Source organism: Maylandia zebra, linkage group LG2 (assembly GCF_041146795.1).
Source record: "Maylandia zebra isolate NMK-2024a linkage group LG2, Mzebra_GT3a, whole genome shotgun sequence".
Classification (NCBI taxonomy): domain Eukaryota; kingdom Metazoa; phylum Chordata; class Actinopteri; order Cichliformes; family Cichlidae; genus Maylandia; species Maylandia zebra.
In genome coordinates, this window is record NC_135168.1 from 47,132,136 (window position 1) to 47,158,083 (window position 25,948).

General features: G+C 42.0%; 1 protein-coding gene across 3 annotated transcripts in view; it reads left to right on the plus strand.

The window, feature by feature from the left end:
* The first annotated feature begins 238 nt into the window (after window positions 1–238).
* Window positions 239–25,948, plus strand: part of glra4a (glycine receptor, alpha 4a) — a 69,495-nt gene continuing 43,785 nt past the window's right edge. For all 3 annotated transcript variants that reach the window (XM_076875728.1, XM_004545790.4, XM_004545791.4), the window contains exon 1: window positions 239–950. In XM_076875728.1, coding sequence (XP_076731843.1) covers window positions 883–950 — 68 coding nt within the window. In that variant the 5' untranslated portion in view covers window positions 239–882. The remainder of the gene's footprint in view (window positions 951–25,948) is intronic.

The window sequence follows — 25,948 nt, forward strand, 5'->3', positions numbered from 1 at the left end:
AGCTTTGTCCAGAAGTGCTAACATTCTGCATGCTGATTGGTCGGCTAAGGATTTACAGGTCACGCTCCTTTGACAGCAATAGTTTACCAATGATAACTAGATGTTGTAAGTGTAATTAAACCACGGCACCTAATTAGATTTGTGCATAGAAAGCTGCTGGCTGTGATGGTCAAAGGTGATTGCTATCAGGGGACTGTTGCTGGAAATTACCTGCTGATACTTGCAGGAAAACAAAATGGTGAATGGCATAAAACAGCTTGTGGCGCTGTGGATAATACTTGAAGAAAGCTATTTTATTGCGCTAGAAATCTTAAATAATAACAATTTAAAAACGAACTTTCACATTTTACTTACACGTTTTTGAGTGTTTTAGTCCAAACTGGTCATCAGCTAGCGTCTAATTAGGTCATCATCGGAGGCCTCACTCCCTTCATTCTAATTAAGGATAATTACACCAGAGGCAGCCGTCAAAACAAAAGCTACTGTTCCTTTAAATCTTCACTCCTTTCAAATGTTTTGGAGCGAGGGAGGGAAATACAGTGAAAAGGAGACGAAACCACATTGTCAAGGAAAAGGAGAGAGGAAAAAAGAGACCCACGCGTAAACCGACACTCCCCTTGAACACATGCACCAGCGCACTGACAGTCTGACCAGTGTCGTCCAGCCGCCTGAAGCACAGCGCCCGCTGTTTGCATGTGTTCACCCCCCCTTGGACTTGGTGGGAGGGGGGAGAAGTTTACCCAAAGACCAGCCTGGATCACTGAGAGAGACGATGCCTTTTTCCTCCACACCGGTCTCACGATTCTTCAGTGGATTTGCTGATTCCAACAATTAACCTTGCAAGTTATTCATCGGGAGTGGGGCGAGATTTCGAGCCAGAGGATGCTCCCACAGGTCATTCGGATACTGTATGTCTTGTCTTTCTGCTTTTTCCAAGGAGTCTTTATCAGGTGAGGGAGCAATCTGCTATTCTCTCAGTGTTTGTGCGAGTTATTTTCTCTCTCATCAACTGCTTCGCATAAACTTTTTTTTTTTTTTAAACCATTTTAATCGACGCTACTGGCTGTAAGACATCTGTCATTTGTTTACTTATTTAAAAGACTTTATTAGAAATTAACATCTAAACGTTTTAAATGCTGGTTGGAAGGGGGAATGGAAGACTGGTACATACCAGCAAGAAACCAATTAATTAATTAATTAATTAATTAAAAAAACTAGACCTGCTGTTTACACAGAACAAAAAGATGCCGCTAACTATGAAGTAACCACGGAGTCACTAAACCCTGTTTGCCCAGAGGTGTCAGACTACCTGTGGAATTCCCGGTTGCATTGAAAGGTTGAGTGATGGCTTTTGTGGGTCGTTTAAATCGCTACATTAATACTCCAGTGTAGGATAATCGTGGTCGTTGTGCTGAACAGTTTAACGGGAGCCAGTGATTACAAAGCTTGCTGGGGTTATAAAAACTAATAAAGCTGCTGCATACTGAACATTTGGATGCATGTTTGAAAATGGGAGCTGGGAGTGGAGTATATTGTTTCTGTGCTTAGTTTATTCACTACTGCAGGAAATATCATTCATTGTGGGTTCTAGAACACATTTTATTTCCACGCCATCATTCTTTCACTCAGTCCATCTAACAATAACCAAGCTCCTCTGTCTTCTTCTTTCCATGTCACCTTCCTCTCGTCCTCCCTCAACCTCTCTCCCTCCTCTTGGTGGCAAAAAGTTTTATTTGCAGTGAACACTTTTCTTATTTCATGCCCTGCCACCCTCAGGTGTGAGCGGAAGGGAATTAAGATCTGCATAATCCCAGAGCGGAACAGAGCAGTGACTCCGTGAACCCAGGGGCGAGGAGAGCAGCTCTTAGCCTGGAGAGCAGTCAACTGACAGCACCTCCTCTGACAAATTATATGCTCTCCTACCAGTCATTCTGCTAGCCACGTAGGGAGGGAGTGGGAGGGAGGCATGAAGGAAAAGGAAGGGATTAAGGTGTAAAAGACAGGCAGAATCAGATGGAGTCAATGGACATGTTGGGGGAATGATGGAAGATGAAAATGGGAATGGAGCAACCTGGGATGGGGAGAAACGGGAACAAGAAATTGAAAGAGTGATTCATTTAGCTGGAGGTGGTGTGAAGATTAGCAAAGTGGAGAATGAGGCTGGTAGATGGAGAGAAATGGTTCAGATAGGAGAAACGAGAAGGAGAAAGAGGGGGAGGTGTATGTTAGGTGGGAAGTGCTGTAAGAGATTTGGGGGAAAAATGTCATGTGAAATAGTGCTCATCAAGCAGGATGGACATATGTTTTGGACTGGGTGTTTGTCAACAAGAGGAAATGTGAAACGGGAACGAAGGGTGTAATAACCAAGTTCTTATCATACTCTGAGGGTTGGGAGATGGTTATGTGTTGACGTGTGTATGTAGAAAGAGGCGATGTTGTGTCTCTTTAACTTGAATGACAACCTGGAACAAAACCTGACACGTTCTCTTTTCCTGAAGCTTTTCTGCCATCCACTTCCTTTCTTTGTGTGGTATCCCAACAATTTCTGACCCTGCTAGAGGAAACTTAAAAATGCTAAGTTTTAATTGCAAAGTTGTTGATTTATGTTAATTTAAGCATCTTTAAAACTTGCACTCACAGAACTGAAACATGACAAACATAAAGATAAGCATGGTGCTTTGCTGCAAGTCGTATTTTAAGTCCGCAGCACTTAAACAACTAACTTATACATAACTTCTAAACTTTTGGCTTTTGGATATTTTCTTTTGCATTTTATCGCACTACTGCAAGAGAAACACCAGCTGGCTGGATTATATTAGCTGTTTCCCTTGCTATGGTTCGTGCTTGCTCACCGTTACAGTTTACTGGACACTTTAACAGAACAGTGCCACTGTAAATGTTCTTGCTAACACCTTATTGCCAACACCTTTTAAAATATTAGCTGTGAAAAATATTGTGTGCATTTGCAGAACAGGGTTTCCTGAACTTGATTTAAAATAACTGTTTAAATAAAGTAAAGCTGGATCAGAAAATGTGAAAACAGCTAAAGAAATTAGCTTTGGCTTAGTCATGAGTTTTTGTTTTAGTCATACTGCCTCTTTTTTTTTTTTTTTTTTTTTAGAATGCACATTATAATGGGGAGCTGTGAAAGTGGACCAATTATGTTTTCATTTTTTTCTGTTATAGTCTTAAAGTTGATAATATTCACTTATTCACTTAAACACGGCCAAGTGTCAGATAAAATTGAAGCAATCCACGTGAGCCTAAAGCTCAGGCTTCACTTTTTGTTTTTCTCTATTAATGACTCTATATGATTTTCATAAGAGTGATTGTCTCTAATAAGGTACTCCAGGCACACAGGTCTGCTGCGAGTATGGAAGCCACACCCAACTGCTGTTCAAACTTCCTGTTTATAAGCGGCATCCTATCAGAAGTAAGTTAGGTCAAAGAGAGGCTGGCCTTGAAAGCAAAGGAGCCAAAATGGCTTGTTTCAGACAGCAGATGAATTGAGAGGCTGCAACATGGCTCAGCATGAGGTTTAAAAAAAAAACTGAGGTATGCGAAGCTACTCTAGCCAAATCCAAGAATTAAAAAAATAATAATTAGCTGCAAATTAGCAAAAGAGGTCCACATTACAACAGAGAACTTCTGCCACCGTCACCTCTGACTAACACCATTTGATGTGTTGTCTGAATGGGACTTTCCACATGGTAGAACTTGAATTTTTCTCTTTGGGGTGTTCAGTGAAAAACGAGTTGGTTGTTGATACTGTAATAAAAAAAATAGCCAAACTATCACACATGAAGTCTTCACCATGTGAACATCACATCAGAGGAAATTGTGCAAATATGTCCCTGATCTCTGGTCATCTGACATGTGTACTGGGAAATTGCAAGAGAAGAGTAGTGGATTGCATGAAGTGAAGGGCAGAGGATTGCACACCAAGGATCTCTGCTGTCCTTGCCTGCAGTCAGCTAGAGATCATGAGTCAGAGCTTAAAAAATATCAGAGAGTAAGTCTTATCAGATGGAGCTGGGCACTTGCGAGCCTGATTAGAGTGTGAGTGAGTGAGTGTGTGTGCACGCACAGGCAGGCATACGTGAGAGCATGGTAGTTCAAGAGGAGGCATGGGATCTTTCCCTCTTAACTGTAATGCATTAATTGGAGTAGATAAAGACTTAACATGACCCCAAACCTCAACTTGAGAAAATAGGTCAGCCATAAACATTAAACGTTATATGAGTGACATATTTGGAGATAAACATGATCAAAAATTCTGCAACCCAGTTAGAGACATAAAAGAAGTTATTTTTACTTTTTAGATTCTTCACTGCATTGCTGGCACGTTCGGTTTCTCATATTTAGTTTATAAATTGAGTAGTTTTAATGCAGTGTCACTGCATTTGCAAGGAAAATCTAACTTAAAATTTTGAACGCTTTAAAAAAAGATTTGTGTCTCAGTGACTAACTGGCCTAATTAAAACATTGTATTGAAATGATGTGTACACCACTGAGATACTTCTAGTGTTACTGCAGTTATAATAACAGAATAAGTCTGAACTAGGAGTGATGTCACTGTAGAGTTGAGCATGTTCCAGTAGTGAAGTTGGAAAATCGAGAAAAAACAGGATTTGTTTTGCTCCTTAGCAAGGTTTATGTTCACTGCCGCCATCTTGGATTGTTAATCTGGGGTTGGCCAGGCAGCTCCGAATTTCAGATTTGGAAATCCGACTTGAGGGGGCGTTCCAGTTGGAAATTCTGACTTCTACCTTAAACTGGAATGTGCTTTAGCTGAATACATCTACTGGAAGATATTGACCAGCTTAGGATTGTCCTTCAAATATTTGTGATGGGGGAAGTGACTGGAAAAGGGTTACTGTGTGGAGGTAAGCATGGACGACACAGAGCTCTCAGTTCTCACTACTCCTTTATTCCTCTCCAACATCAACTGAACACATCACGCCACAAAACACAGCAACACACTTCCTCAACACGGGTGTGAGTGGAGCCCTCTAGTGATCCACCACACATGCCCCCCCCCCCCCCCCCCGAACACCCAGCAGAACTAGTCCAGGACCCGGGGTTTAAGCAAACAGCCGGAACGGCTGAACCAGGGGGGTGGGGAACTGACAGAGGAAGACCCAGCTCGGGAGCGAGGCTGGCACTGGCGGTCAGAAAAAGCTGCAGATAACTCGGGCTCCGTTGATTGTGGGACGCTCCTGGGGGAAAAAACAGAACCCATCAGCCCGGTGGCAGGTGGGTGGCTGCGGCAAGTGGCCTGGGCCGGGACCACTTGATCATCTTGCATAACATGTGCAGGCTTAAGTCTGTCAACAGAGACAACCTCCTGCCGACCACCAAAGTCCAAAATGAAATGTTTTTCGCCCTGTTTAAGAACCCTGTATGGCCCGTCATATGGTGGATGGAGGTAATGTCAGCATGGGGACCGAAACGCGAAACCCACGTTGACAAAAATACTCTGGCCACTGTCACCGCTGTCGTGGATGCCAGGGGTACCGCCTCCGGCCACCTGGTCGTGCACTCCACCACAGTCAAAAGGTGCGTGAAACCCTGTGACTGCGGCAAGGGACCAACCAGGTCCACATGAACGTAATCGAAACGCCTACCGGGGACGCGGAAAGGTTCGAGGGGTGCCTGCGTATGCCTGTGGATTTTCGAGCGTTGGCATGGGATACAAGCCCAGTCTTTCACCGTTTTGAGAAGGCCCGGCCAAACGAACCTGGCCCTGACCAGCTTGACCGAGGCCCGGACGCCGGGATGAGAGAGGGCATGCACCGAGTCAAAAACATAACGATGCCATGAAAGGGGAACCACCGGGCGGGGGCGGCCGGTGGAAACATCGCAAAGCAGGTGCGGACCGCCGTCCCACACAGGGGTGTCCTCCAGCATAAGGTCCGTTTTCGTTGACTGAAGGGCAAGGACGTCCGGGTCAGCACGTTGCCCAGCGGCCATGGCAGCGTAGTCGACGCTGACATACATCGGAGAAACCAACATGTGATTGGACTTACCAGCCACATGCTGAATGTCTGTGGTAAACTCTGAAATAGCCGCCAACTGGCGCTGCTGGCGTGCGCTCCATGGGTCAGAGACCTTGGACATGGCAAACTTCAAAGGTTTGTGGTCAACGTACGCAGTAAAGTTGCAACCCTCAAGGAAAAAACGAAAATGTCGTGTCGCGAGGTGCAGGGCCAGCAACTCCCTGTCGAAAACACTGTACTTGCGTTCGGCATCCCGGAGCGTACGACTGAAGAAGGCGAGCGGTTGCCAGAGACCTGAAACCCACTGTTCCAGCACAGCACCCACTGCCACGTCGGATGCGTCGGTGGTCAACGCGATCGCCGCTGACGGAAACGGGTGGGCCAGCAGGGCGGCATCAGCCAGCGCAGACTTGGCTGCGGAAAACACCTGGACGCGTTCCGGCAGCCAGTAAACAGGATCTTTGGCTGTTTTACCTTTTAAGGCAGCATAGAGCGGCTGTAGCAGGTGGGCAGCTCTGGGGAGAAAGCGGTTGTAAAAATTGATCATCCCCAAGAACTCCTGCAACACTTCAACCGACATGGGACGGGGAAAAGTCGAAACGGCCTGGACTCTGTCGGGCAACGGAACCACACCTTCAGCGGAAATGCGGTGCCCGAAGAAATCCAGAACAGGCAACCCAAACTGGCACTTGGAAGCGTTGATGATCAGGCCGTGCGCTGCCAAACACTGGAAAATCTGGCGCAGATGGGACTCGTGCTGGCTCGCTGAGCAGCTGGCCACCAATATATCATCCAGGTAAACAAAAACGAATGGCAGGCCAAAGTTCCCTGCTAGTCTGTCGGCAGTGGTAGGGGGAAGGTGGGTCTTCTGGGAGCCGGAGTCCACGAGAAAACGTCTCCCAGAGCGCGAGTCCTCTATGAAGAGCAGCCTTTCTGTATTGCCAGCGGTCGCGGCTGCTACGGTGCACTGGCGGGTCCGTTACCCTGGGCCGTGAAAGCGTAAGGCGGCAGGCAGCGACGCGCTCTGGACTCCCCCGTCATCGGGCATGAGCAACGGCAACATGTTCTCCATGAGCTCGAGAGCAGTACCGCCACTCAAGTCTGACAGGGTGAGGAGCTTTTTGGCTCGTTCAGCGTTGGAGAGGGCATAGCGCCGAAGAAGCAGCTCTTTAAGGGCGGCGTATTCCCCTTGGGCGGGTGGGTCATCGCGCGACGGGTGGCCAGCGGGTCGAGCGAGTCCACCACATGGTGATACTTCGTGTCGTCAGCCGAGATGCCGCAAAGGGCAAACTGAGCCTCCACGTGCACGAACCACGACGGGGGATCGTGGAGCTAAAAGTCCGTCAGTTGCAACGTAGCTGCAGCAGGAGGCGGGGGACCGGCGGCCGCTGATGCATCCATAGCGGAGTCTGTGTTATCCTCGGTCTGTAGCATGCTCGAGTCATGGGTCACCAATGTGGAGGTAAGCATGGACGACACAGAGCTCTCCGTTCTCACTCCTTCTTTATTCCTCTCCAACATCAACTGAACACATCGCGCCACAAAACACAGCAACACACTTCCTCAACACGGGTGTGAGTGGAGCCCTCTAGTGGTCCGCCACAACTGTACTATTACAAATTGAAAAGTTGCTGTTCTTAAGGCTTGTGAGACAAGCATTTTAAAGATGTATATCAAAATCTATGCGATATACAGTCCAAGGGGATCAGTTTTGGCCAGTGAGCTGATCTAATGGCACGTCAGCTTTTTTTTTTAACCTTATGTCAAATTTCATGAAAATGGTTTGTAGAAAAGTTAAGATGCAGGAATCGATGTCTTTTTGGAATAAAATGTCTGCCATAACAGTGCTAATTGACATTTAGCAAGCTTGATGTTTCTTTTGAAGCCCGTTCTAAAACAACTGCTAAAGAACAGAAAAAGGATTTCTTTATAGTAAGTTCACTGGAAAGAAGTAAATACGATTTTTAGCCAATACAGACTTCAAAAGCTCGGTTTCTGGGCGAGGACAAAATCTTTCTGTGATAGCTTTTAATTAAATTCTGATGGTCCTCCCAGCTAGCACAGAAGTATCTGCAACAGCAAAGCAATATCTGGAGGCTAGTAAACAGCAGAGAGAAGAAGACTGCAAAGATTGTGTGCCTTCACTTTAAACATTTTGCAGCCCACAAGGAGTTGTCCAAAACACTTGCATGGGGAAAATCCCGGTGAGAAAATGCCTGGCACTTCCATCAGAGAAAACTTTTCCATGCATTTTTTTAAACCCTTTGAAAATTAAACTTCACATGTGACGTGTGTAGCGGGGTTTTAAAAGACGGCTGCACATGGCAAGACAAAGAAACAAATCGGTAGGGTCTAACAGTGATTTCACCTTGAGTTAGACTTTAACAAACACTTTTGGGGTTTTCTCATTCTTTCCAAAAACACAGAAAATCCCCACATGCTTGGCTGATACACAGATTAGAGCAGCAAGGAGTACTGGCAAAAGGAAGTGTGAAAGGAGAACAGATGGGATGTTTATGTGAGTTAATGACGAAAAAATGAGAGCCAAGCTGGATACAAGAGGCGAGCAGACGGTTTACTCTCCACAGCCACCACCGCCATGAGCAGTAGAGGCATGCTTATCAATGAAATATTAACCCAATAGACAAAAAAGTCCTCAAAAGATAAACAAAGAGTTCATGTTTTTGCACTTGTAATCTTCAGATTCCAATGAGGATATCATAAAAGTTAAGTATGGCTTGGACTACATCTGTTTCTGTGTGGACAATGTAACAACTTGGAAACGATTCCGTGTGTTCCCTAATAATCCACCCTGGATGACACACGGAGTTCAACAACTTATTCGAACAAGGAACAACGCTTTCAAATCCGGGGACCAGGAGGCATACAGTGCTGCCAGGGCCAACCTGAGAAGAGGCATCAAGACTGCCAAGCAGCAGCACAGGAGGCGTATCGAGGCCAGGTTTGAGAACAACACAAACCCAAGGCAGGTCTGGGAGGGCATCAGGGCTATCACGGACTACAAAAGAAGAACACCATCACCCTCAGCCGACAGTTCTACTCTGGCTGAGGATCTAAATCTCTTTTATGCCCGTTTTGACAGGGAGAACACCGACCCTGTCCTGTCCCCTCTCCCCTCAACCGACCCTGCTCCGGTCCTGAGCACTCATGAGCTGAGGCGTGTGTTCCGGAGCATTAACACCAGGAAGGCGGCCGGGCCGGATGGAGTGCTGGGCCGGGTGCTAAAAGACTGTGCTGCGGACCTGGCGGACGTCTTCACCTCTATATATAACACCTCGTTGTCCTGTTCACTGGTACCATCCTGTTTCAAAGCAGCAACCATCGTTCCCATCCCAAAACAGTCAAATGTCACATGTCTGAACGATTTCAGACCTGTGGCACTCACCCCCATTCCCGCCAAATGCCTGGAGAGACTGGTCATTAAACACATCAGAGCTGCTTTTCCACCATCCCTGGACTCGCACCAGTTTGCATACAGGGAGAACCGGTCAACCGAGGATGCGATCGCCACAGTGCTGCACACATTACTGAAGCACTTGGAACACAGGAACACCTATGCACGGCTCCTCTTTGTAGACTACAGCTCGGCTTTTAATACCATCCGGCCATACAAACTCCGTCCCAAACTCCACCAACTGGGACTTAACTCCTCTCTGTGCAACTGGATTGTGGACTTCCTCACTAACCGTAGACAGAGTTTCAGAGTGAGTAAGAACACCTCCTCCACCCTTGTGGTCAACACCGGTGCCCCTCAGGGGTGTGTTCTGAGCCCTCTGCTATACACTCTCTTCACCCATGACTGTATTTCCTCCTGCGCGTCCAATCTCATTGTTAAGTTTGCAGATGACACTACAGTGCTCGGACTTATATCCAACAACGATGAGACAAACTATAGGACAGAGGTGCAACAACTAGAGTCATGGTGCCACGACAATAACTTGGTCTTAAACACCAAAAAGACCAAGGAGATCATTGTAGATTTCCGGAAGAGGGGTCATAACAACCATCTGCCTCTCTTCATTGGCAGTGAGGCGGTGGAGAGGGTGAGCAGTTTTAAATTCTTGGGGGTAACTGTGACCGAGGACCTGTCCTGGGGCAACCATATCACCTCAGTTGTACGGAAGGCCCAACAGCGCCTCTACTACCTGAGGAGACTGCGGAGCGCACACATTCCCAGATCTCTGATGTTGAACTTCTACAACTGTGCCATCAGCAGCGTTCTGACGTATGGATTTCTAGTGTGGTTCCCCAGCTGCACCAAGGCCGATCAGCAAGCACTCCAGCGGGTGGTGAAAGAAGCTGGCAGAATTATTGGAACAAGTCTGCCAGAGATCAGTAATATCTTCCCCACTCGCTGTCTGAGGAGGGTGCACAGTATCCTGCGGGACCAACATCACCCTGCGCGCCACCTTTTCCATCTGCTGCCCTCAGGGAGAAGGTACAGGTCTATACAGGCCAGAACATCCAGACTGGCCAACAGCCTGTATCCACAGGCTGTGAGGCTCCTGAACTCTCTGCCCCCCTCTCACGGACAATAACCATATCCAACTTCTTAATAGCAATGAACTGGTCTGCATTGGTGCATCATATCTTTATTCTCTTCCCCCTCCTGCCCCCCCCCCTCTTTCTTAAATAGATAACTATCATATCTGATATCATATCTCACAGTACAATAATATTGAATGGGCGCATTGTTGTATTTTGTCATGTTTCTCAGGTCTTTGTCTGAATTTCTACGAACATTATTGCTAAGGATTGTCTTATTGCATTGGAGTCACACTGGGTTAAATATGTACACTTGGGTTTTAAGGGGTATTTATTATTTTCTTCTTTTTTGGGTTGTATGGAAGCCCCAAACGCAATTTCATTGTTCTAGACAATGACAATAAATAAATACTACTTTACCAAGGAAAGGGGAAAAAACATATTTTTTTCTGCACATTCTCAGTTTTTAATAACTCTGTGCAGCTGGAAAAAGGCAAAATGAACATCTATCTTCTATTTAAGTGCAGCTTTTAATAAAAGGGTAGCACACAGTCACACCCTTGTCAAGGAGGCACTGTCTGACATAGATCTACCCATTTCTTCAGTGGGCATTAGATTTGTATTTGGATGTATGGTGGAGGTGACAGTTCAGTGATGGTCTCTAGCAGCTGGCCTGTTCCTTCACTGGTCAACTGACACCTCAGGCTGAGAGATGTGACTGATTATTTGACATATGTTTCAGTTAAACCACATATAACCTTTCCCTTTTTTAGTTAAATCAAAAGTGTGTAATGGCCTCATTTGACAGATTGGAATAGTTTTCAGGTGCTGGTGGATGAAAACAGTGTTTTTGTCCTCAGGGATTTTATATGGGCAAATATGCCAGTTACAAAATCCAACCATGAGTTAAATGGCTACGATCATTCATATCATAAACCAGTTTTGTATTCAGGATGAGAACTTGGTCTCTGCCTGTCTTTTCCTGTCCACACTAAACCATGTATTTTTGACATGCCTCTGCCGCCAGCTGAAATCAAAACCCCAAGCCACTGAATAATAAATGCATCATGAAGCGTAACTGATGCGCATCAGCTCAGGGTAAACTTTTAATCTTTAAAGATATGTAGCCAGCTAATGCTAAGCTGAAAGAGCATTAAATGCAACATTGTCCACTGGTTATGGAGGGAACCTCCAAAAACCTTTCAGACGTGCATCAATATTTTTATGTAGCCTCTGCAGTTTTCCTCAGGTAATGGAGAACTTTTTAGCATCTTTCTTTCTTTTGAGTAAACAAACCAAAACTTCATGTTCATCTCCTGATGCAATCCCTTCATTATTAATTTAAGTAGAGCTGTCCATCAGTCGTGGGCTAAGATGAAAAACTGCACGGTTTAAGTTGAAGTAGTTCCCTTCGCTGCGTTAACCCCTAAAGTAGCCAAGAATTGCAAAAGGTAATTAAGCCAACCTAATCGATACCCTCATTCCTTATGTGGGTCTTCTCACAAACCCACATAAACAAATGTTTTATTTCCTTTATTTGTTTTGTTTTATTTTATTTTTTTAAGTTTCTGCCGATCAGGAAACTCTTCAGATCTACATATACAGTTTCTATCTGGCAATTGTTTTAGTTTATAGAGTAACAGCAGTATTTCATAATCTATTTCATGTTTGTTTTTTTTCCTTTTGCTTTTTTTTTTAGGTTTAATATGTAATTTGACATACAGATATGTTTTCGCTGACAGTTGTTTGCCAAAATGTACCGGAGGCCGTGCAATATTCTAGAAATGAGCCTGTTTATAAAGCAACTACCTGTCCAAAGATGGTATCTGCAAATAATAGTTTTATGGGTCGTCTTCTTTGTATATAGTTTTGTTTGTTTGTTTTTTATTCTCTGAATCATTTATTGATATTAAAACCTGTAGATGATGGCATCCTTAAAACTGTATGCTTAACTACTTGCCTTCTATAATTCTTCAACTCACTAACTTACATTCTACGCAGCACCCCGACTCTTTTAGATTATGTTGTGCTTTAAAATGTTGTAAATTGTGCTCCATTCACTGCTTGCTTAAATAATTCAGTGCAAGAACTTGTTTGATTTGTATACCTGAGTAAAGCTCTATACCATAGTCTTTGTGCCAAATCTTACTTGTTCTTGATTCTAACAATGGCCTGGCTTCACAGTCAAACTGCTAGTGTCGCAGTTCTTTATTTTAGTTTTGGTTGCAGAAGGCAGCCAGCCAGCTGAGGTGGAGGCGCGGTAGGTGTGAAGGTTTCAGGTGGCTTCATCAGGGTTATAAAACCACAGGTGTGTTCTGCAAATACATGTTGCTGCATCTTTCCAGCCAAAACAATCCAGCATACAATCTAACTCTCTCCAGTGTCTGGATAAGAAAATGTGACACAGTGGTAAGGTAATGCAATAAAGGGGAGCTCTCCACTCTTCTTCTCTAGCTCTAGCAAATTAAAAATACCCACTTATTGACTAGGAGAGCACTTTGGCTCTGAGGTTCACCATTGTAGGTCATTATGCTCTCTACAATTAGAATCATGAAGTGGGGAACCATTATGAAACCCTCCATCATGTCATTACATCTGACCAGATGGGCCTTGCTGATTAAACTTCACTTTGAGAGTGAGGGGGGAAAAGTGTGGTCTCAGAAAGCAAGACCTCATAATACGCTGCTGGCCAAAAGAAGAAGTGGCCAGTGGAGTCAAGCTGAAGAGCTGCTTTGTAATTGAATCCGAAAGTCATTAACCGAGCCATTTAGAGTGACCATGCTATAATCAATCATTAATTACATAGGGCTGTGTCAGCTTTGTCAGACAAATATTGCAGGCTACAGCTAGCTAACAGTCGAACAGCAGCATACCACAATGTATTAATCATTTTGCTTGTTTGTTTTTTTTTCTTCCTTTTTTTAACTTGTCTAACTTGTGCTCTGATTTTATGCATTATGTATGTACAGTAGATCAGCGGTCCCCAACCTTTTTTTTTATGCCCGGTTTATGCCCGACAATATTTTCATGGACCGGCCTTTAAGGTGTCGCGGAAAAATACAACAAAATAAAACTAGTACCGGTACCGAAAAAAAGAAAATTTATTCATAACACACGTGAAAAGACCCAGGAAAACCGAGTAAACGATAACAAAATAACGCTGAAAACCAATAAAAACCCTGAAAACCAGACATTTCACACCTGAGCCTCAGCTCTGGCGGCCCGGAACCAAACAACTCACGGACCGGTACCGGTCCGAGGCCCGGGGGTTGGGGACCGCTGCAGTAGATGATAAGGATCATGTTGAGAAATGTTGTTTGAAGACTTTGGAACTTATTTTTTTGGGAGTGGGGGTTGTTTGGTGTTTTGGTAACTATGAGATACAGTCTTCTCCCAAAACATGGCACCATAGTTTTCACTAGGTGTGTGTGTGTGTGTGTGTGTGTGTGTGTGTGTGTGTGTGTGTGTGTGTGTGTGTGTGTGTGTGTGTGTGTGTGTGACTCACTCACTCACTGGCTACATTATTTAGGTACATCTTGCTAGTACCCGGTTGAAAGCCCCTTTTGCCTTCAGTAGTGCCTTAGTTCTTCAATTAGGTAAATGCCATACTGACATGATGGCATTTAGTGACTGTTTGCATGTGACTCTGCTGTTCCATCACATCCCAGAGGTGCTCTGAGTTAAGATCTGATGACAGTGGGGCATCTAAAGAGATGCTTTTCTTCATACTTTGGTTGTATTGAGTGGTTATTTGAGTTACTGTTGCCTTCCTCTCAGCTGAAGGCAGTGTGGTCATTCTCCTCTGACAACACGAGGTACTTTGGCACATTTTGGCCTTGTCATTGGCTTAGTGAGAGTAAAAGTTAGGAAGCATAACTGTGCGATGTTGGTAATTAATAAGGTTAAACAAAAACTACACCCGGGTTTCAAGCAGAATTCCTAATGTTGATTTGGGAAGCTGAATACAAGGACTGTGTTTTCTTGCAGCACAAACCAGATTTAATCTTTATTGTGTACAAGAAGAAACTTTTGGCGGATCCCTTATTTCCCAAGGGGATCCACATGCTTGATTTTACACAAATGTTGCAGTGGAGTCCCTTCCTCATGCAACCCGCCCATTCATTCAGACAGGGACCAGCACTAAGAGTAGACTAGATGCTGGGTTTGCGTCTCCGCCTGTTTTTGACCAGGAAATGCAAAAACTACCATACCATGGAACCCCTAATATCCATACCAGCATGTATGTTTACACAATGTTTTAATTGTAGCCTTTCAGTAGTTCGTAGCAAACCCAGTTTTACCAAATAAAGTCAAAACAGCATAAAAAGTATTGTCCTCCTACGTTTTACTACACCCTAAGTCACATACAATCAGTAAAGGAGAATCTGTCAGGTGGTAAAGGTGGTTGAGAAAGATTAAAGCTGTATTTGTCAGATAACCCAGGGTAAGGGAGTCTCTCCTCTTCAGCAGCATTAAATAAGGGAAGTTCACTTGCAAAGTCCTATATAAGGGCCCTATATAATTCTCCTATACACTCAAAGAATTACTGTGTGTTAAGGCTTACTTTTGCTCTCACATGGTAAGAATCAAATTACAAGAAATGACGGTTTCATCTGGTGAGGAAAAAGCTTCCTGAGATGCTTTGATCTCAGTAGGTTTTCTGCCTTTGCTGTAACCGATCCAATAGGGTCTTCAACCATCAGTTAAATAGCTCCATATTGATGGTTGGACTTACTGTATGTGTCCATTATGTGACACTTTGTGATGTAAGTGGCCCATTTACCCTACGTGGCCTTCATGTGACTCTCTTCAACAGAGTAGAAAGCTGCTTCAAGGGTAAAGCAACATTGTTCATATACCTCCACAAATCTGCCTTGCTAGCGGACTTTTTTTTCTCTCCACACACACTGATGAGATGACTAGTTGTCCTTGACAGGAGGAGTAGAGTATTAAACTGTAATGGTATCACAGAGTGCTTAAGTTTAAAAAAGAAATCTTTGCTGAGGAGAGCACAACAGTGTGAGCTTTTGGAAGGTGTTTGTGTTAATCCCAAGGATATTCTGTGTTATGTTGGCGCGCTGTTTCATGGTTGCTCCTTGGAAAGAATGAATTTAAAAGAATCTGTTTTCTCAAAGTAATTGTTGTCTGAGGTCTACAGTAAAAGTAAAGAATGGAAAAGTTTAGATTATCTTCTAGGTCTTTAGAATCTTATTTATTTATTGTAATTATTATTGCACTTATTTAATCAGAGGGGAAAAGGTCTGTCTTTATAGATTCAAAGCAAACAAAAGAATAGATACGAGCAATTCATGCTGCAATTTATACCATATCTTTTTCAGTAACTGCTTATTTCTCCAAAAATGATGTGAAACCCAGTTCTTGCAGTTCGGCAGCATGCGTCCTACAGAAAGTCACCTGGCCTACCTGAATTTGAGACATGTCCCCTACTTAAAGAGGCCCTGAATTGCATGTCAGCTGAAATCTGTGGGAGACATTTAGCTTAAATCTAAAGCGAGAGCGTTTAAAAACACAGTTTTAGCCTTTGACATTTTGTGTGCAGTATATTTCAAATGGATGCACAAATTTAGGGCGCAACAGTGGTGTTGATGGTGCATCAAATTCAGTGGCCTCCGAATTGACTCGTGCATGGTTATTTTGCCTTTCTTTGCTAACCTCGTTACGTGAAAGCAGTAAAGCAGAAACCCTTGTTTAATCTCTAAATCAAAGAAATGTCTAGTGTTACAAAATATTACCAGCATATCACATTTAAGACTGTCAAAAAAGTATAGACAGTCTTTGAGTCCATTAGATCCCAGCCTGAGCCTCTAATTCTTCCTCATTTTGTTGATTCAATCGATTGCCTGGGGGACATTTGTCTTCCCCTGAAAGGAGAGACATTTAAGTTTGTTTGCTGCAATCATGTTAGTGGGTCCATAGATGTCCCATGTCTAACATTGAAATGGGACAACTATAATATTCATTGCTTGAATTAGTTAAATTACATTTAAATATTAATTTTTAAGCCCTTGATCATGAATTGGATAAGTGGAAGCGAGGAAGGGTGGATGGGTAAGTTTAGACGTTTCCTATAGTTAAAATGTGTTTTACTACCAACATTTCTGAGATCAGCTTCTTGAAATTTGTTTACGCAGATTGACTATGCCTTATTTTCATAGCCCATGTTGCCATCTTTAAAGTCACTTTTGAAAGTTGGTCTTTATGATTTTCATCATCTCTCTGTTAGTGATGTTCAAACTGTCATTTCAAGGTAAGCCAGCTAATATTTCAAAAGCCTTGGTGATCATAACGGCATACAACTTCCCAGTGAGATTCTGTAAAAAATTACTTTTAACATCACAATGTTAAGGAGAATAGTTTTTGATTATGTTTGTATGGTTCTCTTGGAGGGCACTGCTTAGATGACTGGCTTTATGCTCAAAAGATGTGCTTTTGCCATGATTTTCTTTTTTTACCTGGTGACACACACTCTTTTTAGTTATGCAGGACCGTGCTTTGTTCATGGTTATCTCAGTCCACACACTCACCTCTGAGCTTGCTAACCATCCATAACGGTGCTGGAGACACATCTCTCTATCATACTGAGCAGACATCATGTGAGCTGAACAGATTCGTTCTCACCTTGCCTCCTGACCACTGAGATTCCTTCCAGTTTTATTCATTTTTTTAATGTCCCTAAAAGCAACATTGTCTCCTCAAATAGTGTGCTAAATGGTGTGGTTCCCTGTGTATGAGAAGATGCGTCACATAAAGGCTGTTAATTAACATCAAAAGGCTTTCACTTTTCTTACCTTTTTCTTACCTTTGTTGTTTGCTTCTCTCTCACACAGTGGAATAATTAAATCCACCTGATAGGAAGACATAAAAAAGCACAACAGTGTATGTCAAACAGGATTAGTTCATAGTCTGTCTGAACGTGTTTTTCTTTAACAGGCTGAAGGATTACCATAGCCATATGCCTTTGTTCTTTGGAAAAAGCTGCTAGACATGCAATGCTTGTCCAGCACCCCAAGAGGCTCTTGTGAATAAGACATCACCGGAAAAAGTGCACAAAGCAAATGGAGCAGTGCCTGAGTTGTCTCTTGGACTCGAGCCTCTGAGGAAATCTCACAGAGCCAGACTTTGCCTCTCTTGAGGGTTTTACAAATCTGTGAGAAAGAAGACACGAGGACTTTTCTATCTACCCTTGGCTTTGTACCATCTCATGTTTACTGAGGCATAATCAGTGATTTTAAAAATTGCAACATGAAAATTGTAGCCTGCAGTCAAAGTCTCAGCTATAGCTGTGGGAGGGCTCGAGACTATACCAGCTTTTATAGCACCAGAGGCAGGGAACACCCTAGGTGTTGATGTGAGAGAAAAGGAGTTATGTTTGCAAAAAATATATAAGATTACCAGAAAATAGTGTTTCATGAAATAAATATTATCTTGGGGGGGATATCTCATTGTATAGCTAATCTTTGCAGACTGTTATAATCAATTTTACACTTTAATGGGCAAAAATAATTATGGGCTGCTTAAATATTCCAGGCTAAAAAAGTTGGTAAAAAGACTAAAAACTAACTTTTCTTTCATCGATGTGAAATTATACATTATCAGCACAGGTAAAACGACAAACTGATATCACAAAGCATTGCAAGGCTGCTCTCTATACGAGTGTGATTCAGAAAATCCCTGGTAGACCCAGCTCCACGGTGTCTTTGTCATGACGTTGCTTCCAGCCAGCAGCTTGATCAAGCGAAACAGGCCAGCGGCTATGCCTACAACTTCCTTTCTCTTCAGTGTCCTGTCCAATATATGGGTCATGCAGAGTGCAGTTACTGTCTTTGTGTGTGTTTGTGAAAGTGCTGTGCGTTTCTGTGGGAAGATTTTTCTGTATGACAGTCTGCTCTACCTTCTAAAACCTCACTTTATTATACAGATTGACAGCAAAACCACCAGCTTTTAGGCTTTTCTTTAAAAGCGCAGGTGGACCATGACCAAGGCCAAGTGCACACTGACTCACACACTGTCCCTTAGCTTTCTTATGTCTTTCTTGTTTTTTGCAATAACCGCTCTAGTTCCTAAGGTAAAATAGGAGGGCCACCGCACTGTACTTCCCCCCCACAAAGAGTGACCTTTGAGAGATAATAATGAAATGATAATGAAACAGTAGTCAGAACTGTGAAAAAGCTTTAGTGCGCAATGTAGTGTAGGGAGGGAAACGCCATTACATCATCATCTTGATGTGGCTAGCAAATAGCTAATAAAAGAAAAGATCATAACTGGAAAAGGAAATAAGGATAACAGGAAAAAGAAGCATCAATGCGTGCTTTCCATATTCATACAGGTGCAGGGAGCAAATGGAAGACATTTATCATAACAGAAGAGTCTACAACGTGTAATTACGCGTTCAGCTTACATAGTTTGACAGTAGTCTACTTCTGTAAGAAATGAACTGGAGAGATTTCTCTGTTGCGTTGAGATCTGAGTTGAGTCGCTGCAGTGATGCAGACACCAGCAGTGAAGAGACGCACTTCAAATTCCTTCATTATGTTATCCAATTACCGTGCCCATTTGGCTACATAGAAAAATGCTTTCCCAACTTGCTAATTATTGCATTTTGTTGCCTTGAATGTAAGACATGGTGAAGATGGAGATAAACACAGTGCTTTGATCATGGCTTTTATCCTGCATTTGAACACAATCATTCAACTATAAGAAGTTTCATAATAACAATATGAATTTCAATGTAACATGTAGCAAATTATGTTTATGACTCACCAGTTGCAGTCTGAAAATGAAGCCATGGTATGTTTCAAGTCCCCAGGCACACATCAAGGCAAATCTTTTGCAGTTGGTATCGTTCCTTCTTTGTATCAGAAATCCTGCTAGCTCTGTTTCACAGAGACTGACAGGAGGCGATCCATGCTGATATCAGATTGTAGACGTGAAGAAGGTGGCCTGAATACAAAGTAGCTTGAAGAGACATCTGGGAAGATGGGTAGGTCTGAGGAGGCTTTGTGTTAGATTCGTCTCTCTTGGGTGGGCCAAGTCAGTCCCTGGTTGATCGCAGGAATTGCCATTTTAACTTCTACTGTTGGAGACCTTTAGTTTGTTGATTAGGCTTTGGCCAGAGCCAACAGGAGGTACACAATCAGCAAGTTCAATGCCTTTGGTAAATTTGAAAGATGCCTTATGGAGTACCTTATATAAATGTTCTGGGTTCCCAAGTTTTTAATAGCAAGACTATATTCTGAAATCTACTCAAAAAAGAAAGAGAAACTTTTGCTAGATAATGTATGTGGGAGGAACAATTCATTCTGCCATGACATTTTGACAGCAGATGTTGCAATTAGGAGTTGGAGAGAGAGTAGATTCAGATTTAACGCAGTGTTATTCTCACAGATAAACGCATTATGTCATGAAGAATAGGATAATATATTTCCCACAGCTATAAATTTAAAGTCACTAGACAAGAATACATTAGAGAACTGAAGATTAGTAAAGGGTGTATGAGAACAGCCTGGCTGTTAGTTAGAGTTCACTGAAGTAGCAACGTGAATCTGTCATCAAGCCACAGCTCATTGTGTCCTTGTCATTACTGTGGCAAAAGCAAGTCTGTAAACATGTATTTATTGGTAATGACCCTGTCTGCTCTTGATGCACTATATATATGTTGTTGCATTTAAAACTGGTGTTTATCACTTTCTAATCCAGTAAAATAATAGAGTACATTGTATTATCAAAATGTAAAAATACATGGATTAGTATTGTTCTTTTGTCCAGACCCGCTCCATACACACTGAAGATTATTTCAACCAAAAATTACAGTGTGAAATTTCCACAAATTCGTAGTTCAGGCCTTTTGGAGTTAAACATACTTTATCCCTTTCTCTCTTTGATGACATCCACCCTTCCATTGAGACCATTTCTGATGAGCAGTAGATGGATCCACCGGAGAGCCAGATGCATCTCTCGGGTCCTGAGTCAAGTCTTTGCTGGATTTCTGTGTTTTGTTTTTTTAACCTATTTCTTAAAGGCATCTTGCATTAAAACACAAGTGTGAGATCCCGGTGATGGCCCGATTAAGTGACAAATCATCTGCTGTAGGATGCTCTGTCGGTACCTGTGTTTTCATACTCAAGGTGTTACAGGATGGCAGTGGTCATGTCATTGAAGATAAATGTGCAAGGTTAAATTACAGTGTGCTCCAAATCCCATTCCCCAATGTGCCTATTGATCAAAAAGCAACAGCAGTAGCCATAGGCCATCTCATACAGTGGTGTAAAGACAAGGGCTACACAGGCCATTAAAAACAAAAAATGGCATGTCATTGTATTTCCATGAAGCACACCATTTTGATAAGATGCCTGTCACAAGCTTGAATGATTTCTGTGGTTTGGTTGGCCTGATAGAAAGTTCTGTCAATTATCTAAGAGGTATTAGATCAATACATGAGGCTCAAGTAAATGTCAAGGACAAGTTGGCAAGTAGGAAATTAGAGCAATGTGGCAACAGGCAGAGAAAGCAATTTTCTTCTGTTTCCCATTATGCTAATGGGACTAGAAACTTAGCATTTCCATGTACTATATGAACATCTAATGGCCTTGATATCCCCCAGTGCTTCCTGGTTGGAAACCAGTGAACATCCATACTGTGAAAAGATGTGCTTTTCTGCGTCTTTCTAATGAAAAAGTAATTAACAAAATATGTTTGAACTCCATTGGAAGACCCTCATCCCATCTGATTTGGTGCAATTTTTATCTGTTATATGAAATATAAACTGATTGTTATTAAGTTAAATAAAAATTGAACAAATATGTTCAAAGTAGTATTTTTATGTGATAATTAGCTGCTTCGTTATCTGTCCTTGAAATTAGTGGGCAGCTTTCTATATCTCCTGAGGCATGGAGGCTATACGTCGTGAGAAAAAGAGGAATCAGTGAATTTTGCAGCTGTTGGTCTCTTGCTGACCTAGCCTCCCTTCCCCCTCACCCTACCCAGTCCAGTTATGTCCTTATAGATTTGAACTCTATGTAATATATAGAGAACGACAGCTCAAGCCTCTTTTATTTTACTGGATGTGCTGATGTCCGTTATAACTAAAGGATACACCGCACTATAAATGCCTAGCATTTGTCAAGTTATGTAGCTAATCTTTTTGCTTGACCTGCTTGACCTGCAACAGCAGCAGATTCCTATAAATTATATTTGCACTTTATAAACATCTTATGGATTAAATCCAGTTCCAACATTCAAAGCTAGTGCAGCAATGATTGTGCTTTTAATGCTGAGAGCTGAAATGTTAAGAGTGCAAGAGTGTGATTATCACAATAAGCTCTTCAAATTTAAAAAGCTTATACAATAATACAAAAGATCAATTTCTGATCCAAAGCCGTTAAACAAACAGCATTGTCCTGTTGTATCTAAACCAAATTAAACACTCATAAAAATTTGTTTAGCAACCACTATTGTGGAAACTAATGGGGTTCCTTATATAGAAATAAATCAATTAATATAAAATGTTTTCTTGTATAGCTTGTTTGTTTGTTTTTAAAAAAGATAATAATTTGGATTAAAATAAGTTTTCACGTTTTTTTTTTTTTTCACCAATTTTTAATTAGTAATTAGGTGGCGAGTATCATCATATTCCAAAAACACAACATGACAGTGGTGAAGCTAAACCAGAGCAAGTTGTGAGGAATTGGCCATACAGCTCTGGTAAGCGAAGAGAAGCTGATGCCAGTTTCGCTGTAGCTTAATTAGTTTGCACTGTTCTCTGTTGGGATTTTTTTTTTTAAATATATACTTAAAACTAGTAAATTAATCTCTATTCATACAACATTTCTCAAAATCCGTCTGTTTTGTGTGAGGAAGAACTGTAAAACAAAGCAACCCTGACTAACACTGGCCCCTGCGTTGTTATCCGTAGACTTTTTATGTTTGTTTGTTTTTTCCTGGACTGAGGGTCATGTGTACACAAGATAGCAGGATAATGCTTCTGTTACATTGACCAAAATTAACGGCAACCTGAAGGTTTATTTGTTTATTCAATGAATTTATTTTGGTTGAAAGCCTGGTGGAGTGGAAAGGTAATCAAATGCTTGCTAGCTCTTCACCCCAGTTGTACTTACTTTGGGTACACATGGTTGATCTGATAAGACGCTCCTGGCAGGTTTGCCAAAACAGCTTTTTCCTCTTGTAGCTGCCCCACTGATGTGAATTTGTGAGTTCAGGAAGATGCAGAGAGGCCTTTCAAACTGAAAACCACCCTATGATAGATTCAAACAGTAAAGTTGGGGGGGGGTGTTTATAAAAGCAATAAAGCAAATTACCACTTCAAAGACATTGAAACATTTCTTACTGGCAACACTGTTATAACAAAATTTTCCCTGCATCTAAATATGTGTGTATACAATCACCTTTTGGCTTTGACTTTAGCTTTGTTTTCAATAAAAAGTCACTTGCTAACGAGAGTGTTACAGCCAAAACTTGCTTTATAATGGAAGGAATGACTTGTTATTCTCAACAGCAGCCTGGCACCGATCCTCAAATGAAAGGGATGCAGGGGAAGCAAAAGGTCAGGCTAATTAAATGTCAGCAAAGAGCATCTTAATAATTGAATCATTCAAACAAAGAACCACATAATTTAGTTTTTAAGGGTTCTGATGAGCCACTTGCAGCCTCTCTTGTAGTTTTATGGTCAATAGATTATTATATTGTTCCATCTTAACAGTGATTCCTGTACACTACATAAACCTCGATAGACTTCACATCCAAAAGCAATTGACTAAGACAGAGTTTCCTGAGAAAGATGTAAATTTTTGGAAGGAGTTCAGTCTTTCCCAAAACCTCCAGCACTACATCTTAAACATCTGTCAGGACTCATTAGTCGGAATGCAAGTGAGTAAATTTTCAAACAGTTGTATTTGTGCCAGAAACCTAAAGATAAAATTGTTTTGACACGCTTGTAAATGGCTTAGGCTGTTTCTTCTTTCACCCTCTCAGTTATATAAGATCCTATTGTGACACCATAAACAATAGCAAGAAATCCAGTTGGATATGCGTGAGGGTTGATAGAGAGGTGATGTTGGTCCCCGAGGGAAAACAAACCCACACATCCTCCTATAGCAGCGGGTAAGAAGTTCGTCCATTGACCTCAAGAGTTTATTTATCTTATTACTCTTTAAATATTCTTTACTTGTGTGCTTTAAATGCACTTAAACTTTGTGTTCTCTGCATACTGTATTTTCATTATGTTTGATCACCATCAGGAAACATCGTAAAACTACCAGCACCTTATTAACTGAGAAATCTCATACTGCCATTTCCCCAACCATAAGCAGAAATTACTCTCAGTCAGCTCTATAAAGTGGGGCTGTATTTCACTAGAAGTTTCTGTCTTAATAGTTGGCTCGGAGCACTGACGCATGCATAGTACAGTATAGAAATGGTGAACCTTGTCCTGTGAGCTAGGCTGACAGCGTTGTGGGGCAGACTGAGTGTCTTGACTGCAGTTCACCTCTCCATGATCTTTTATTTCCCAAAATGTCATGTAACAGCATCTTTTCTTTGATCATGAGCCATCCACATCAAAAGCATTCACACTGCCAACACATGCTTGTTGTAGGGTCTTATTCTTTGTCTGTCAATATTTCTTCAAGATTAAAGAGTTTACTGTCACAGTCATTTGTCTTTGAATTCTTGTGACCACCTGTGAGAGAAAAATCACACTTTAGGCCAAACAGGATGCTTTATTGTTCTGTGTTGGTTTGTGAAAGGGACGCAACCCAAGACAGATTGTTTGTTGTTATCAGTGGCTTACTGCAAGTAAGAGGCTGACCATCCATCCATCCCCTTGTGCACCTGTTTGTGTTTGTAGCCAAGCGCTTGTGAGAGGGGGAAAAAAGATAAGAGAGGTGCGCGTGTTACATCAGTGTTACTAGAGGGGAAGGAGTGCGTGGAGTGAGGGGAGTTATGGGACCAGTGAGAGTCGAGCTTTCACAAAAGACTGATATGTGCACGTCTCTATGATGAAAGCAAAAGAAGGGCTCCAGTGATAAGGCTTGTATGTTCATGGGCATGTTGTTTTGGTTGTCAGTGAATCCATCTAACCTCACTATGTATGCAAGGCAACAAGCTCGCTTTACTTGTGGTACAGACACTGGTAAAATCAATGAGCACAGTAACAGTAAAACTAGAGTTACAGAGGTATAGATGAGCTGTCAGATTAGTTGCACTGTACCAGAAGTACTGTGGGCAAGCACAACACAATATTCAGTCTAAAAAGTTTAAAAAATATATACAAAGCTTGCTAGTAAAACTATCACAGAAGTGATAATCAAATTGTAAGTGTTGGTCTTTGAATAACAACAGCAAGTTGAGTACATTTGAATGAATTCATTAAAAAATAAAGCTGAAGATGCTTGCTTGGAAAAATGGTGAACACTGCTTAACCGTTAAGTCCACTTTTTAAGCACTCGGACTTTCTAACATTCACACACAAAGTCACACTCCGATAGATGCATCGATCACAGACCTTCCAATTGGTAGGCAATACGCTTTAGTATCGGAGCCATAGTCACAGGTTTTGGAACAACAAGGAGTTCTTCTTTCAGTAACTAAATCTACACACAGTGATACATAAACATGTCTGTCTTGTCACAGTAATAGATGGCAGAGCTAGATTATACGTTTAGCTCAAATCAGCGTCCTTATTTAAATCAAAGGGGACTGATGACAAAAAGCTTTTCCATTAAAGAAGCACCAGAAGTGAATGTTTGCCCCATTAATGACTCTGATCATCTAAAACCGAATGAGAGGATGTAAAATTAAAGCAGTTCAAAGAACAAAACAAACGTGATGCATTCTTTTACCCCTACACACACTGCAACAGGAATAAGAGGAAGTGACTGTAGTAATTACCGTGCAGGCTATTTTCAGGTACAGTTGGTGTCCATCAGAACTGAGAATTACAGAGGCAAAATGTCACCATATGGAAATGAATATATCAGTATGCGAAGGAATTTCAATTTTTAAAAAAATCTGTTGAGTAATATAAAATAAGTAATGGCACAAGTGTATAAATTGAGTCACAAATTGGACTTCTTGCATGCAGTAAACGCTAAACTGGCGTTTCCTAATTCCTAATTAAATTCCTAATTGTAGTCTGTGCTATTGCAAATAATGCATATCTTAGGACCAACTCGGCTTCACACATGTTTAAAAAATATTGTCCCCAAAGTCACCCTGTAAACTATAAACTGCCCATGCAGTTTTTGTGACTCTAAAGCAAAGAGCATAAGATTGGTAAATCAGACTGGTTCCAGACTTAATCAGGAAAACACAGGGTATCAGCAATACTGTGCCTTCCCAGGGACTGAACCTGCCATCTGTACGTAGCTTTAGATCTTGACAGAATCATGAACTGTTAACAGTTGTAT